At 51.7% G+C, this 15,000-nt stretch overlaps 3 protein-coding genes across 3 annotated transcripts in view; 1 reads left to right on the forward strand and 2 right to left on the reverse strand.

Annotated features, from left to right (window-relative positions):
• Positions 1 to 383: 383 nt before the first annotated feature.
• On the forward strand, positions 384 to 4,476 carry LOC126574550 (WD repeat-containing protein 35). Its single transcript, XM_050234806.1, has 6 exons — positions 384 to 510; positions 621 to 911; positions 994 to 1,563; positions 1,632 to 2,025; positions 2,092 to 2,195; positions 2,260 to 4,476. Exons 1-6 carry the CDS (start codon positions 487 to 489, stop codon positions 4,474 to 4,476), a joined length of 3,600 nt encoding a protein of 1,199 aa, XP_050090763.1. The 5' UTR covers positions 384 to 486.
• LOC126574555 (uncharacterized) lies at positions 4,472 to 8,171 on the reverse strand. The gene is made up of 6 exons (XM_050234816.1): positions 7,596 to 8,171; positions 7,166 to 7,276; positions 5,738 to 7,033; positions 5,428 to 5,671; positions 5,276 to 5,359; positions 4,472 to 5,203 (listed from the first exon to the last, which is right to left on the reverse strand). The coding sequence occupies exons 1-6, from the start codon at positions 7,985 to 7,987 to the stop codon at positions 4,580 to 4,582; spliced, it is 2,751 nt and encodes a 916-aa protein (XP_050090773.1). The 5' UTR covers positions 7,988 to 8,171; the 3' UTR covers positions 4,472 to 4,579.
• A 318-nt stretch (positions 8,172 to 8,489) lies between these two features.
• The window catches only part of LOC126574552 (uncharacterized), a 6,745-nt gene continuing 234 nt past the window's right edge, over positions 8,490 to 15,000 (reverse strand). The window contains exons 1-10 of the mRNA XM_050234808.1: positions 13,677 to 15,000; positions 12,303 to 12,542; positions 11,880 to 12,222; positions 11,557 to 11,808; positions 10,462 to 10,915; positions 10,347 to 10,380; positions 9,751 to 9,991; positions 9,595 to 9,678; positions 8,858 to 9,232; positions 8,490 to 8,792 (exon numbers count right to left, since the gene is read on the reverse strand). The exon at positions 13,677 to 15,000 is cut by the window's right edge and continues 234 nt beyond it. Coding sequence (XP_050090765.1) covers positions 8,565 to 8,792; positions 8,858 to 9,232; positions 9,595 to 9,678; positions 9,751 to 9,991; positions 10,347 to 10,380; positions 10,462 to 10,915; positions 11,557 to 11,808; positions 11,880 to 12,222; positions 12,303 to 12,542; positions 13,677 to 14,467 — 3,042 coding nt within the window. The 5' untranslated portion in view covers positions 14,468 to 15,000 and the 3' untranslated portion in view covers positions 8,490 to 8,564. The remainder of the gene's footprint in view (positions 8,793 to 8,857; positions 9,233 to 9,594; positions 9,679 to 9,750; positions 9,992 to 10,346; positions 10,381 to 10,461; positions 10,916 to 11,556; positions 11,809 to 11,879; positions 12,223 to 12,302; positions 12,543 to 13,676) is intronic.

The following is a 15,000-nucleotide window of genomic DNA, read 5'->3' on the forward strand; positions in this document are numbered from 1 at the left end:
ATCAACATAACGACGTTTATTAACACATAAATAAATCAATTTACTGAATAACAATGCGATAGCTGCGTGTCAGGTTTGATGGAGGAAAAATAAAGGAAAAATTTACAAAAAAAGAAACACCCGATCTTCGTTCAATTTTTCAGTGTTCGTTCAAAATGATTTCAATTTCCATAACTTTTCTATTTTACACGTTGCGCAAGGATCACGAACGATCAAATTGAATTACAGGTGTATACACCACACTACGTACCTACCTGTGCAAGGCGTATAAAACGTTTCCGACTTTTACTCGACCTCTTTCGTTGCCTAGCAACCTGGCGCGATAAACAAACAGGTGTCTCCGCGTTTTCTTTTTGTTCGTGTGCTACTTCGGGAGTGATAAACCGGTTGTTTCTGCGGTAAAAAGACGCTAATTTTATAGAAATCTTTGTGAGAACAGTACGACAGTTTTATTAAACGTTGTATCAACTAAATGTGATCGCTAGGATGTTCATTTATCTCAGTAAAAAGGTACGCCACTCGAGAAATCCCGTTATTTTTCAGCTTCAGGTTTCCGCTCGAGCACGGTAGCACGGAGACCGTTAGCCAGTGGCCTTAATGATTATTAATCCTCATCGCAGATAGCCATTCCGAACAATACGCGCCTGAACTGTATCGCATGGAACAAAGATCAGGGTTATGTGGCGGTCGGTGGTGAGGATGGGCTGCTGAAGGTGCTGAAGCTGGAGCAGGCCAGCAGCTCCAATGTGTCCGCTCAACCGGGGAAGGCACTGCAGGCCAGCAACCTTTCGATGAACCAAACGCTCGAGGGTCACAAATCGTCCATTCAGGTGGTAACGTGGAACGAATCGCAGCAGAAGCTCACCTCGTCTGATAAGGATGGCGTCATCATGGTGTGGATGCTGTATAAGGTAACGAACCGTGGAATTCCTTCTCCTTCTGCTTGTCTTTCGTTCTTGCTCACAGGTAGCTGCTTTCCATTTGTAACCGTAGGGTTCATGGTACGAGGAGATGACCAACGATCGCAAAAAGTCCACCGTCAAGGGTATGGCTTGGACGGGCGATGGACAGAAGATCTGCATCGTGTACGAGGATGGAACCGTGATCGTCGGTTCGGTCGATGGGAACCGCATCTGGGGTAAGGATCTGAAGAACGTGTCACTGGCCGGTGTGCAGTGGAGTCCAGACGGGCGGCTGCTGCTGTTTAGCATCAAGAACGGAGAGGTCCATCTGTACGACAACCAGGGCGTGTTTGTGATGAAGCTACACATCCAGTGCGTTTATCTGACGCCGACCAAGAGCATTACGGTGGTTGGTTTGTGTTGGTATCACCGGCCTGTGTCACCGAACCGTCCCGTGTTGGCGATCTGCTACGAAAACGGTCGAATGCAGTTGATGCGCAACGAAAACGATGACAGTCCGGTGGTGGTGGATACGGGTTTGCAGGCCATCTCGTGCATGTGGAACCATGATGGTACGATACTGGCCATCTGTGGGATGAAATCGAGCCTGAACAGCGATAAGGACAGCAGTCAGGTGCTGTTCTATACGCCGTACGGTGTGGTAAGTGTCTCGCCGAAGTCTGTAAGGTCCGTTTTCAATCTCATTCCACTTTCCATTCTGTTTTGCAGCACATTCGCACCCTTAAGATCCCGGGCAAGGAGATCACGTCACTGTCGTGGGAGGGGAAATCGCTCCGGATTGCCCTGTCCGTCGATTCGTTTATCTACTTTGCCAACATTCGACCGGACTATCGGTGGTGTTACTTTAATCGTACGGTGTGCTACCAGGAAGCATCGGCAGGGGACGAGCAGGATTCTGTGACTTTCTGGGACACGAACTCGAACCAGTGCTACAGTAAGCAGATCGACGCGATCATGTCCATGGCTGCAACGAACGATCACTGTGTGATCGCGGTGGAGACGAAGATGACCGGCAAAGAGTTTAGCATTGTGAGCGAAGGCAAGGGAAAGGATCTCATGTACCAGCTGCTGATATGCAACTCGATCAGCACAACCGTCGACTGTAAGTTGTGTGCGATGAGGCTCACGATCAACTGATGCTCATGATCGGTTTTGATCTGTTTTCTAGCGAAATACCTCGACATACGTCCTGAATTCATTACGATGAACTCATCGCACGTGATCGTTGCTTCGAAGGATCACTTTCTGCTCTGGCATTATCATACACCGAAGGTAAGTCAAGGTCCGTACATGTGACTCAGATCGGGAATGATAGCTTCCTTCGATTCATTCTCAGGGTGCCTCAACATTACACGCTAACCTGAAAGTGAAGCGCGATCGCAAGTACCATATCGATGATACACCCGCTCTGGAGGTACTGAACGATCTCGATTCGAAGACGGCCCAAGAGATCCCATCAAAGGTGGACCCCAGCCAGGATCCGATCTGTTGTATCGCGTCCTCGGAAAGCTTGCTACTGATTGGGCGCGAGAGTGGCCTGATCCACGAGTACACGCTGCCCCATCTGGTGCTACGCAATCGGCACTATCTGCAGAACCGTAGCTATAAGCTGGCAATCAACTGCAACTCAACCCGCGCGGCAATGATCGACTGTAATGGTGTGCTGACGACGCTTACGCTACGGGACGATACGAGTGATCTCGAGGGAGGTGGAATGGGAGGTTCGGTAGCCCAAGAGGGTGCACACATCGAGCGGAAGGACGTGTGGGCGATCTGTTGGGCGAAGGACAACCCACAGCTGCTGGCGATCATGGAGAAGACGCGCATGTACATTCTGCGTGGAGCGGATCCCGAGGAACCGATCACCTGCTCCGGGTATATTGGAAACTTTGAGGAACTCGAGATTACGGGTGTGCTGCTGGATGATATCATTAAGGGAGGAGCAACACCGAATGTGAAGGAACACATCTTGCAATTGCGCGTAAAATCACTCCGAGACACCGAGGATCTGCTGGCGCACGTGGGAATTTCGGAAGCGAAGCAGTTCATCGAGGACAACGCTCATCCACGCTTGTGGCGTTTGCTGGCGGAAGCATCACTTAAAAAGCTCGATCTTGAGACGGCCGAGTCGGCTTTTGTGCGTTGCAGTAACTATCCCGGGATTCAGTTGATCAAGCGGCTTAAGACGATTCAGCTCGAGGCGTTGCAGCGTGCCGAGATCGCGGCCTTTTTCGGGGAGTTCGATGAAGCCGAGAAGCTGTACCTGGACGTGGATCGGCGCGATTGTGCGATCCGGTTGCGGCAGACGCTCTGCGATTGGTTTCGCACGGTGCACCTGTACCGGCTCGGGCCGGGAATTTCGGACCAGCAGATGGAGAATGCGTGGCGCGAGATCGGACACCACTACATGAACATGCGCGTGTGGGACAGTGCGAAGGAGTACTACGAGAAGGCGCATCACATCGACGGCCTGATGGATGCACTGTACAATCTCGAGCAGTACGATGAGCTGGTGGGCTGTATGCATAAGCTGCCCGAGAAGAGCCAGCAGCTGGCCAAGCTGGGGCAAATGCTGGCGACGGTCGGCATGTGTGAGCAATCGGTGGCCGCCTATCTGAAGCTCGGTGACGTCAAGTCGGCCGTATCGACGTGTATCGCCCTGCGCCAGTGGGGACTGGCGGTGGAGTTGGCGCAAAAGTACAAAATGCCTCAGATCAACACGCTGCTCAGTAAGCACGCGGCCCAGCTGCTACAGGAGGGGAAGCTCCCGGAGGCGATCGAGTTGCAGCGGAAGGCGGGTCGGTATCTCGATGCCGCCCGACTGCTGGTCAAGATGGCCGAAGCGGAAGCGGAGAAAAAATCCGACTACATCCGTATCAAGCAACTATACGTACTGTCCGGTTTGCTGGGGGAAGAGTACATCGAGAAGCAGATGGCCGTGCTGGCCGGTGGCAACCGTGCTGCTGTCCTCTTACAACTCAATCCCGAAGATGCAATAATGATCGAACAGATATGGCATCACGCCGAAGCGTATCACTACATGTTGCTGGCACAGCGGCAGCTCCGTTCCGGTTTACTGCACAGTGCCGTCATCACAGCACTCCGTCTGCGCGAATACGAAGACGTGCTAGATGTGGAAGTCCTTTACGCGCTACTTGCACTGGCCTCCTGTGCCGATCGATCCTTTGGCACGTGCTCGAAGGCATTCATCAAGCTGGAATCGATTGAAACGATCTCGGAGACACGCCGGCAACAGTACGAGGAGCTGGCCATTAACATCTTTACCCGGTACGAACCGAAGGACAATAAAGTGAAGCACATTAGCTGCTTCACCTGTGAGACACCGGTAGCGGACTGTTGCACTCGGTGTCCCAACTGTGGCAGCCGTTTCCCACCCTGCATTGCTTCGGGACAACCGTTAACGAATCCAACGGGTGCATGGCAGTGTAGTGGTTGCTATCACGTGGCGAATCCCCTGGAAATAACATCCCGCAAGACGTGCCCACTCTGTCATCGATTGCTAGCGACACCCAAGGGTGCAATTCAGATCTGATCTCCTCCGGAATCCGGCGCTATATTCGATAATTCGTGATCTTAAGATGATGATAGATGTAATCCAACCCTTTGGCCCCCTGTTGGCCCAATAGCACACACGCTCATTGAGCGTACTGATGTACGTGACGATCGAAGAACCGTTTCTTGCACTCCTTACTATCGAAATCGATCCGAAACTTTAGCCCATCGAGCACAAAGTTAAGTCGCTGCGAGTGTCGTTTGCTCTGGCGCATTCGCATCAGCGTACCGCGACCACCGAAACGATCGACAAACACTATCCGCAGCAATCGTTCCGCTTCCTTGTTCGATGGGTCGCCTTTGTTCCGGTCTCCAGTACCTTCCAGCTCATCCGATTCCTCGAGCTTGATCTTGACGCAGATCGTTGCCCGTCGACAGATGAACATGCGGCAGAGGCCAGCATCCTTTTCGCGCAACGGTCTGTACAACGAGGCTCGATCATCGTAGATCAGCGGACCGTACGAGGGAATCCGTTCGTCCAGGAGGTACAGCTTGTACGTTTGTCCCAGGTTCACGCGGAACGCATTCAGACGGACCTGAGCGAAGGCAAGCTGCTGGAAGAGCTCGGTGTTGATGGGCACATTGAGGCTACTGTCGTCCGAGTACTTGATGATGAGTGCTTCGAAGTAGCGGTTGAACTCCTGCAGATGCTCGATGCAGAGGAAGGTGAACTGCTCCACCGTCGATGCGACGCGGTTGTTGAAGTTCTGTCGGAGGATGGCATTCATATAAGTCTGTTAATGGTGAAGCTTAATCATTTTCGGGGCGGTATCACTTACGGAAGGTCTCTGGCCGTTCTGTATCCATTTGATGGCCTTCCGAAACTCTCGCAGATAATCGAAGTAGGACGCAAAATGATCAGTCTGCAAGAAGAACGAGTCGTTAGAAGATTGCTAGGCCGCATGAAGCAAACGAGGGTACAGTAACTGACCTTTAGATAACGAAGAAAGCACTGGCAGATCTCGTTTGGGCCGACAGGGGTCGCTGGATGAGATAGATCCTCCAGGATCTGGTTGTGAAGATTGAGAATCGCCTCGAAGGCACTGATGAAGGCGGCCAGCTTGATCTTTAGCTCGACGGTTAGCGTGTCGAGGTAGAACCGTCGATTAGCAACCAGTACCTCGAGGAACTGTTGCTGTGCTTCTACCAGGGTCACCGTTAACCGTTGCTCATCCCTTGAAACGATGAAACAAAGGAATTGCGTAAAGGGATCCCTTCGAAGATCATGCCGCTGGTCTTACCAAGCTTCCTGCTGGTCTTCCGCATCCGTTCCGTTGGTGGATGAAGTGGCAAAGACATCATCATCATCATCATCCTCCAGCTCGTACTGCTGCAGCTGGTCCTCACCGGTCGCCTCATTTACCTCATCATAAATCACAGCCCTTGTCATGGAGTGGAGTAGCGCGAGAAGGGATTGGATTTCCGTGTTCGTTTCCGATTGTACGATGATCTCTTGAGTACCGCGCGTACCGGCACAGAGCACGATCCGATTACGGCCATCCTCGGAGTGACACAGTTCGGTATCAAAATAGTGGCCACGGTACTCCATCCGATCGCGCACTAGCTCCACGTAGAGCAGTAGCTTCTCGAAAGCAAACAGCTTCCCACTGTACCGCCGCCGTACGTTGGTATCGTAAATGTCCAGCAAGAACAACCGGCGGAATCGTCCCTGGTAGAGTAGGTTAATCGGTGTGTCACGATCGGGATTCCTGTTTCCCTCCGGCTGCAGTATCATCACGAGCGGCACATCGGACGATGGTGTCAGGGCACTCATCATCACGGTGGCCGGTGCGTAGCTTTGCAGCTGGCGTATGTCCCGGATGTTGATGGCCTGATTAACACGCTCGATGAAGTTGCTCAATCGTTTGTCCACCTTGCAGAGCAACGCCGTCCTGCGGTTCATCGTGCGCATTCCATCTTTATCCTTGAGCAGATCCTTTACCATCTCGTTCAGCAGTAGCTTGTAGCGGGGAAGTCGCTGAATCGGTTGCAGCAGTAAACTGTTGAGTCCAAGCTGATCGCCCAGATCGTTCTGTATCTTGAGGAAGTAATCGCTGTACCGCATCACAAGCAGTTCCGCTTCGGGCTGATGCATCGCATACCGGATGTAACAATAGAATCGATCCCCCTCGATGTAATCAAGGAAAGTTTGTGCAATCCGTTCGACTACGTCGCCTGCCGTGTGATTCGCGGTCAGGTCAGCGGCATGGTTAAGATCGGGCAGAAAGTGATCCCGATGTGTGGCCCAGATTTCCTCCAAGTTCACGAAGATTGTGTTCTTCTGGCCACGCAGCGCTGTGGGAAGATTCTGGGAGTACATGGCCGGAATGTAGCGCCGAATGCCGTGTGCCAGGTTCTCGATGTACTTCTGCTCTTTCTCGAGCATCTCATCGATGATTTGCTGCAGTCGATGGGATTCGTGTGTTTGTTCGTGGGCATCTTGCTCCACAGCGACGGGTGATGATGGAGATGGCGATGATGGGGATGACCGGGATACCGGGATTTCAGGTTCGTAAGTTTCATCTTCATTCTCCGAGCTGCGAAAAGACATCGAGATGAGCGCTTAAAGTGGGGAAGATATACTAGCAAGGACATTAATACACAAAGAGTCAGAAAAACGAGACAGAACAGCACATGGAGACGTTTGGGCCGAGGAACATCATACTCACGATGATTCAAAGGAGGAATACCCATCCGTGGATGTTGGGTCTTCAAGCTCCTCTGCAAAGTGTAACTCTGTCACGCGTTCCTCTTCAGTATTTATCGCCGGTGGCGGATATCTTCACGGTTAGGAGACGAAGAGTATCCATAATGTTAGTTACGTTCCACACTTTGCACAGTTATTTTTGGTCTGGCATTTCTCCAACAATCGCATGAGTCAGAAGCTTAGAGTGAAATCCAATCCCCAATTGTGGTACGGTCTCAGGGGATTAGCTATCCAGCCTGATATCGGCATGTTCCCCACCGAGCACAGTCCCTCTTCTCACTTTATCGCAAATGGCGAACCTTATCAAAACAACGACACCTTCCCGCCATATAATCATTGACCACCATCGGGCCCGCTCGCTCGAGCCACCGATGAATCAGAGCTAAACTTACCTCTCGCACACCGTATCGTAGATGCGTTCGGCAATTTGATTCGCACGCTGCGCAAACAGTGCCCGTTCCGTGGCGGAAAGTCCAGTGTAGTGAAGTGGCTTGGGTGGAATGACTGGTTTGTTGTTGTTGTTGTTGGTGGTTTGTTTCACCTGCCGCCCCGGCACTTGTTCCGGACCACGAGCACTAACCGTGGATCCGCTCTGACGTAGTGAGATTGATTCGAATCTACTCGCTAATTGACGCACACCACCACGACTATCGGGAACTATCGACGGAGTTGGCGAAGGCTCATCAGTGACCGATATGCCACTGTCACGGGAATAATCCGATGGCCGCTGTAGGGTGACACTGCGCACCGGTTTCGGTGGGGGTAATGGCTTCATGGGTTTCATCGCGACCACAGATCACACACGGTGCACGGTGAGGTGCCTGGGAACAATCGCCCCGTGCTGGGGCGGAAAAACACTTGAGGTACACACTCTCTCTCGAGGACAAGACAAGACCGATTAGATATGCGCCATTGATGAGCAACACGAAGCGCGAACGCGAACGCGAGCACGAGCCAACTTTAGCGGTACGATACGGCCAAAGGCTCTCGGCAGACTAAAGGTTTCCTAGTCGTGCTGCTACTGCTGCCCAATCGGTGGGCCTGTGCTATCAGTGTTCACTTCTTCTTAATCGCTGGACACTTATCAGCTGATACAAGGGGAGGTTGGATGCCTCTCTGTGTTGTGGGTCTCATTGACATCGTGGCGCTAATTTGATGTCGCCCCAGTGTGTTGACGGAAGTCACCTCGCGACCAATCGCAGCTGATCGCAGCTGATGATCACCGGAATGTCTGCGGGAATGTTGCGTGAATGAAAGTCCCGTCGAATATTGCCACTAAAGCATGATTATGGGTGATGTTTATTAATCCTTGTACGATCTCTTACAAACTAGGTTGATATCCGTTAGTGGGTCCCAACAGTCTATAGTCCACGCTCCTGAAATCGGGCAAAGGTGGTACAGTATTGGCCGAAGAATTTGTCCCGGTTGGCCGTGTTGCCGAAGTCGATGGCATGTTTCGCGGTGCCCTGCAACACATTCAGTCGCACTTCCGACTTCTTGCTGACCTTCACGTTCGGTTCCAGGCCTTCTCGTCCGAAGCGATCGATGAAGGCGAACGCGGTGTACTTTTCCGTTTGGCGGCCAAATTCCTGCAATGCAAAATAGAATTTGCTTAAAATTGACTGCTTATAGAGGAAGTGGTGCCGTTTCTTACCCTCACAAAATGGAACTTGACACAGACGACCGATCGATCGCAGAGCAGCACCCGGTGCGAGCTGATCGTTTCGTTGTCGTACCGCACGCGATCCGAGTACACGACCAAACCGAGCATCTCTGGGCACAGCTTCTCGTCCAGATTGAACAGACGGTAGTTTTGGAAGAGTCGCTGGCGGAAGTTCGCGACCTGCACTTCGACGTAGGCCAGTTTGCGGAACAGGTCCTGGCTTGCCATGTCGCCACCGTTTAGCTGTTCGGCCAGCTGCACTACCAGGGCCTGGAAGAACTGTTGCAGTTTGTTCCAGTGCTGCACGCACAGGAAGGTAAACTCATCCATCGTCGGTGCGACCATACTGTCGGTGATGCTGGAACGCTGGAGTGGAGGCAGTAGAATGTTAGGGATGTTGTTTAGGGTCACTTTTTATGTAAAGAATCATCTCTAAATCCTGAACAAATTTTGATAAGGACGGCTATCATTCCAAAAGAACGGGACATTTGAACTTGTGAAATATTTCATCTGAGCTTGTGATGAAATATTGCAGAGCAATGTAGAGAGCGCTAGTGTCACTCAATTCTTTCAAAATCTGAACTGTGGAAACGGATGAGATGCTGCGTAACTACTTGCAATAGTAAATATTTCCACATTCACCCACAGATGAGACCGCTTCTTATCTTATCGAAATCAAACAGAAAATAACAAAGTTCGAAACTGTTTACCTCCACCCGGATACGTACCGATGCTTTGTGTATATTCTTCAGCACTTCGGCGGCCGGTTTGAACAAGCGAATGTACTCGTTGTAATCATCGAAGATGCCATCCTGTAAAGAGTCCTGTCTCTTACACCGGTATCGAACAAATCACTCTGCCCTCTGCCCTGGGCCCTGCATTACCTTTAAATACTCGATAAACAGCTCACAGACACCATCGACATCGACGTCCGGTTTGGCCAGATCGGCATACACTCGCTTCACGTGCACGTTCAGCAACCGATCGTACACGCGGATAAAGTCGGCGATTTTGCTGCTCAGCTCCACCGGTAGCTGGTTGAAGTAGTGGCGCCGGTTGGCGGACAGTATCTGGCAGAAGTGCTTCTGCAGTGTCGCCAGCTGAGCGATCGGTTTATCGGTGCTCCTGGAAACCGAGAATCATGGCGCTAGAGAGCAACGTCCCAGGGGGAGAACACAAAGCTAGACGCATATGTAGCACAGCGCCGTAGGGCTACCAACACCACGACAGCGATTTGCGTGAATTGCGAGACGACATAAGGATGGAGTTTGATTTTATTTTGTCCATTTGTCGATTGCATCGTTTTGTAATCATTTACCTATTCGAGTATGTACACAATAGTACCTTAAAACGCGGTACTAACACGGTGACAATACAATCACACAAAAAAACACATTCACACGTATACGTATACTAACAGACAAGGGGACAGACAGATGAGCCGAGCCAAAGCAATGCCCAATCCTAAAGAGGAACATACCAAGTCGTTTGTGATGCCGATTCGTAGCTTTCCCCTGGAAGAAAAATCGGACACCGAGGTGTGATTTAAAGGGGAAACATCTCAAGGATGCGTCTGTCGCTGGTCTAGTACTTACGGGCACTGCCGATGCTGCTAGCGGTGGACAGGATACTCAAATCACTCCGCCGGTGATGCTGCAACGTGATTACACTAGGGATCCGCCCCGGTAGATCTACTCTCGCTCCCATATTCCTAAGGCGTTCCTTTTCTTTCAGAGCGAACTGAGTCATCATCCGCTCCACATGGTTGGACAACTGTTGCGCCTCATTCATATCGCTACAGTGCACCTCAATCTCCTGGATACCGCGCTTCCTCGCAAACAAGTACACCTTGTTCCGGTTCTCGGTGTACAGACCGATCTCCGAGTACTCGTACCGTCCTCGATACTCGAGGTGCGTTTTGCACTTTTCGGTGTATATGGCGCTTCGCTCGAAGAGGAACATCTTGGCCGGATAGCGTCTCCGTTGGTCCCAGTCGTAGATGTCCACCTCCAGCATCTTGCGGAACTTACCTTGGTGGAACAGATTAATCTGGAAAGGGCGTATGAAATGCTTCATATTAATTTGCGGAATACAACATGATATGTGTGCGGCTGTGAGATTTTTTTGTTAGGTTACTGATGATCCGCCTGTCTGTTATCTCTTCGTCGTCGTCCACCACCTCGAGCCATATGCGTATCGTGTTAGTATCATCTTCCTCTCGGCCCCTGTTTAGTGCCAATCCACTCCCCTTGAGAAGTGTTATAACCCTGTTCTGTTGGGTGCCATTTCATGCAAAATGTCCTTTCAACCATCTTGTGGAAGTGCGTTAGAAATAGAAGCATGTAGCACAGCCGTAAACCATGTTGCGACCAGACCAGATAAAGAGAAAGAGAGAGGACACACCACTCACAGGTTTTTGCTTATCCGGATTACGGTCGGTGTGCGGTCGAAGCATCAGCACCATCGGTGCGTGCGCCACATGGCTGAAGATATTGAGCGTCAACGCGTATGCGTTTATCAGCTCGCTCTGCACACACTTTCGCTCCTATTGTACAAAACGGACAGCCCAAGGATCACCGTCCAACGAGTGGACAATCGATTAAACGGTTTCGTTGTTTAATTCCCTGTCATTCTGACGTATTCTGGCTATGCCTACTAGATCCATCGCCGGTATTCGGCCCTTTACTCACCTCGTAGCACTCTTGGATGTCGTTGATGCTCATCGCCTCGTTGACGATGTCGATGAAGCGCTCGAGCCGCTTCTCCGCTTTACACAGGATACCGATCTCACCCTTGACCGCCTCGAGCAGCGTCTCTTCCATCTGCTTCAGAATTTCTTTGTTGATTTCGGCCAGCAGCAGCTTGTAGCGCGGTAACCGCTGGATCGGTTGCAACAGAAAGCTGTTCAAGCCGAGCTTATCGTCCACATCGGCTTGGCGGCGCTGTTATAGAGATAAACGCTATGATAGAGTGAAGGTCCTTACGAACGATACTACACGACGTGAAGCCGTACCTGGAAGAAATCCAGATTCCGATTGCATATCCGCTCCGATTTCGGGCGATTCAGCGCAAACATGATGTAGCAGTAGAACTTGTCGCGCTCCAGAAACCGAATGAACGTCTCGGCGATACCCTGTATGCTGGCCTGATTCCGTTCCAGCATCGGCAGAAACTGATCCTGGTGTAGGCTGTGTATCTTCTCGATGTTACCGAAGATGTGATACCGTTGGCCACGCAACCCCGGTGGCAGTTCCTTGCTTCCCATGATGCTGACGTAGTTCTCAATGCCTCGGCCCAACGTTTGCACGTAGTTGGCCTCGTTCTGGAGCAGTTCCTGCAGAATGCTTTTCACGCGACTGCAAGAAGGGTAACCGATCGAAAAAAAGTGGGCCAATGAAAGGGTGAAGTAGAACTCTTCTTGTCTTTGTATTATTACCTCGTTTTGAGTGAGCTGTCCGAGTCCGGGCGCAAGTAACCCGACGACGTAGCAAAGTGTTCATCGTCCGAGTCGCTATCGAACGAGCTGGAGCTAAACTCATCCTCCTCCGCCTCATCGTACCGTGCTTTACCACGATGCTCCGGCGACACTAGCTGGGGGTTGCGTGCTTCCGGTACCGCAGCACTGTCGTCCGGCAGCAGTGGTGCGCTGCTCTCACTCTCTCCGAAATCGTCGGCTCTAGAACAACAGCAGAACAAACCCATAATTGCCTTGAAACCACACACCCGTCTTGGAGGGACTGTAAGGGAACAACTGTGTGATAGACATGCGATTTCACGCGCCCGCGTCTCGACGGCGCGCGGCGCTCTATTACGCGGAAATAACTCCGCTGATAGCGCAGCGGAGGCTTGTATGCAGGCGGGCGACAAATGCTCTGAGTCACCGGCTCAACGTCACAGGAATCGGTGCTGTGGTAGACCATTTTTGACCTCATTGAAGGGAGCGGGTAGCTGGCTTTAAAGTGATTTACGCGGCATCAATCAATTCGCGACTCACTGGACCATTGTTTGCGCGCGGGATTTGTATGCGCACCGTGGTTTATCTGATAGTGCCAATTGCATAACGTGTGATCGTGAAGGGATTGACATTTGTCAAATTGTTTTCAAATGACAACCTTAGTAAGCGCAGTAGTAGGCACTGGTCTGGTATGGTTTTCGATGCACCATCGTAGTAGACATCGCCGGTGAACTGTTTGTCTGCAAAAACATGCACCCTATGGAATTCGTGTGAACTCAGCATTCGTTTTCAACAGCTTTTGACTCATTCTACTATAGTAGATTGTGTGCAAAGAAGAAGACAAGTGGCAAAAAATACGAATTGATTCGTTCAACCAACATGGACAGTTCTTAATTGTGTGAAAATAATTAGTCACTTGAATGATAAAACCAGCTGGTATCTGTAGTGAGTGTGGACAGACCGCAGCTGTGGGCGTGAACCGAAGTGTCCCCCACCCTAATGGTTCTAACATACTTTCGAGGGGATTTTTCACTACACCATTCAGTCGTCGTCGCCATTGTTTTAGATGTCAATTGCATCTGGACTCTGCTGGTGCTTCATGAAGGTTTACGTTAAAAGCACGTCCATCGCCGGCCAATGACCGCCTTACTCTCTCACAAACTGTAATGGAACACTGGAATATGCTATCTAGCGCAATGTCTTGTTTACTGACTTCCGTGACTACCGCGTAGAATCCTCAACCTCCATCACGATAGCGATGGATCAAACCGTTATCACTCTTCTTGTCCTTGTTTGTTGTTGTGTCGATGTGCTCGCTCGCGCGCACTAACACGATTTATTCGAAAGTGAATTTACCTTGCCGCGAGTTCACCTTGAACACTACCCTGCTGCTGCTGCTCATGCTCGTCCTCCTCCTCGTCTCCGGTGCTATCGAACTCATCGTCGGTATAACTGTAGTACTCGCCGTCGTCCATCATCGTACTGCGGTGGCTCGCCACTCGTGGGGTAGCCATCGATCGCCGGCTGCCTCTTTTCACCTCCCGCAACACCTCAACACTCGCTTCGATCGCTTCTTGTGCAACTTCCGCAGCCGCGGCCACGGTTTCAACCACTTCCGCCTCTTCCGGTACTCCGGGTTCCTCGATCACTTGGTGCAATTCTGCCACCACTGCAGCGACCAGTGGGGAACCAGTGGCCGGGGCGGCGCGACTGGCATACATCGCTGCCGGTTGCTGTTGCCGTTGATTATGATAAGACTCCTCGGCGAGGAAGTTCTCTTCATTAGCGCGCTGGTGGAGCTCCTCGTGCGAAAGATTCTCGAAGAGCTGGGTCAAGCGGCGGACGTAAGATGCTTTGCACACTCCACCACCACCACCACCACCGGTTGCAGCTGGACCGCTGGGAGGGGGCTTTGCGGGTCGCCTCCGTACGGCCAACGGACTCGCGACGACCGTGGCCGGATCGGATTCGAGGGAGATGCCACTGTCGCACGAAGCGCGATCGGATGCGGCCACCTTCTTCTGCAGCGTTTGCCTCTGCTCGATCGTGCCCACTAACTGAGCCAAGGGGGCTTCCGGATCGTCGCCAGAGTGCCGCGGTCCAACAGCGGTACGAAGACGAAGATTATCATGAATGCAACGAGGCATGGCGCCCGACAGAGACCGCGAGAGACCGCGAGAGACCGAGAGAGAGAGCGAAAGCGATCGTACGGGGCCCGGTTGGAAGAGATCGCCGAGAGTTCGCTTGGCTCGGCGTGGCTACTTATCGAGTTTGAAAGGCGAGGGGAGTGGGGGAGGTGAGAGATACGTCAGAGCGTGGCCACCAGGCGCCGACTGCCCGACCAGATCTACACACAACACTGCACTGCGAGTGACGAGCAAAGAGTTTTATCGCGCTAACGCTATCAACGCACACGGAGATGCCTGTGGAGGCCTCGCACACTAACTCACGATGCTGGTGGGTGGTGGGAAATACCGACACCGACAGATACACCCGGCTGGCTGGCTCACTGGCTAGAGGAAAGTCACGGGCACGGTCACCGGCAGTGGCTTTACGTCCGCGTAATTAGTCGCGTAAAGTGGCTTTTCACTCTCTCCTGCGAACTAGCGTCGAGAGTGGCCGCGATCACGGTGCTTTCCGCAGGTGAAAACACCTGATTTTCCACCCCTCACAGACACAG

The sequence above is a fragment of the Anopheles aquasalis genome, chromosome 3, assembly GCF_943734665.1.
Source record: "Anopheles aquasalis chromosome 3, idAnoAquaMG_Q_19, whole genome shotgun sequence".
Lineage (NCBI taxonomy): Eukaryota > Metazoa > Arthropoda > Insecta > Diptera > Culicidae > Anopheles > Anopheles aquasalis.

Coding starts and splice junctions, on each gene's coding strand:
- LOC126574550 (XM_050234806.1), top strand. CDS start 487: ATGTTCATTTATCTCAGTAAAAAG. Junction 912..993: donor TGGTGTGGATGCTGTATAAG/GTAACGAACCGT, acceptor TTGTAACCGTAG/GGTTCATGGTACGAGGAGAT. Junction 2,026..2,091: donor GATCAGCACAACCGTCGACT/GTAAGTTGTGTG, acceptor TCTGTTTTCTAG/CGAAATACCTCGACATACGT.
- LOC126574555 (XM_050234816.1), bottom strand. CDS start 7,987: ATGAAACCCATGAAGCCATTACCCCCACCGAAACCGGTGCGCAGTGTC. Junction 7,034..7,165: donor TATTCCTCCTTTGAATCATC/GTGAGTATGATG, acceptor GTCTTTTCGCAG/CTCGGAGAATGAAGATGAAA. Junction 5,204..5,275: donor AGAACGGCCAGAGACCTTCC/GTAAGTGATACC, acceptor ATCCTCCGACAG/AACTTCAACAACCGCGTCGC.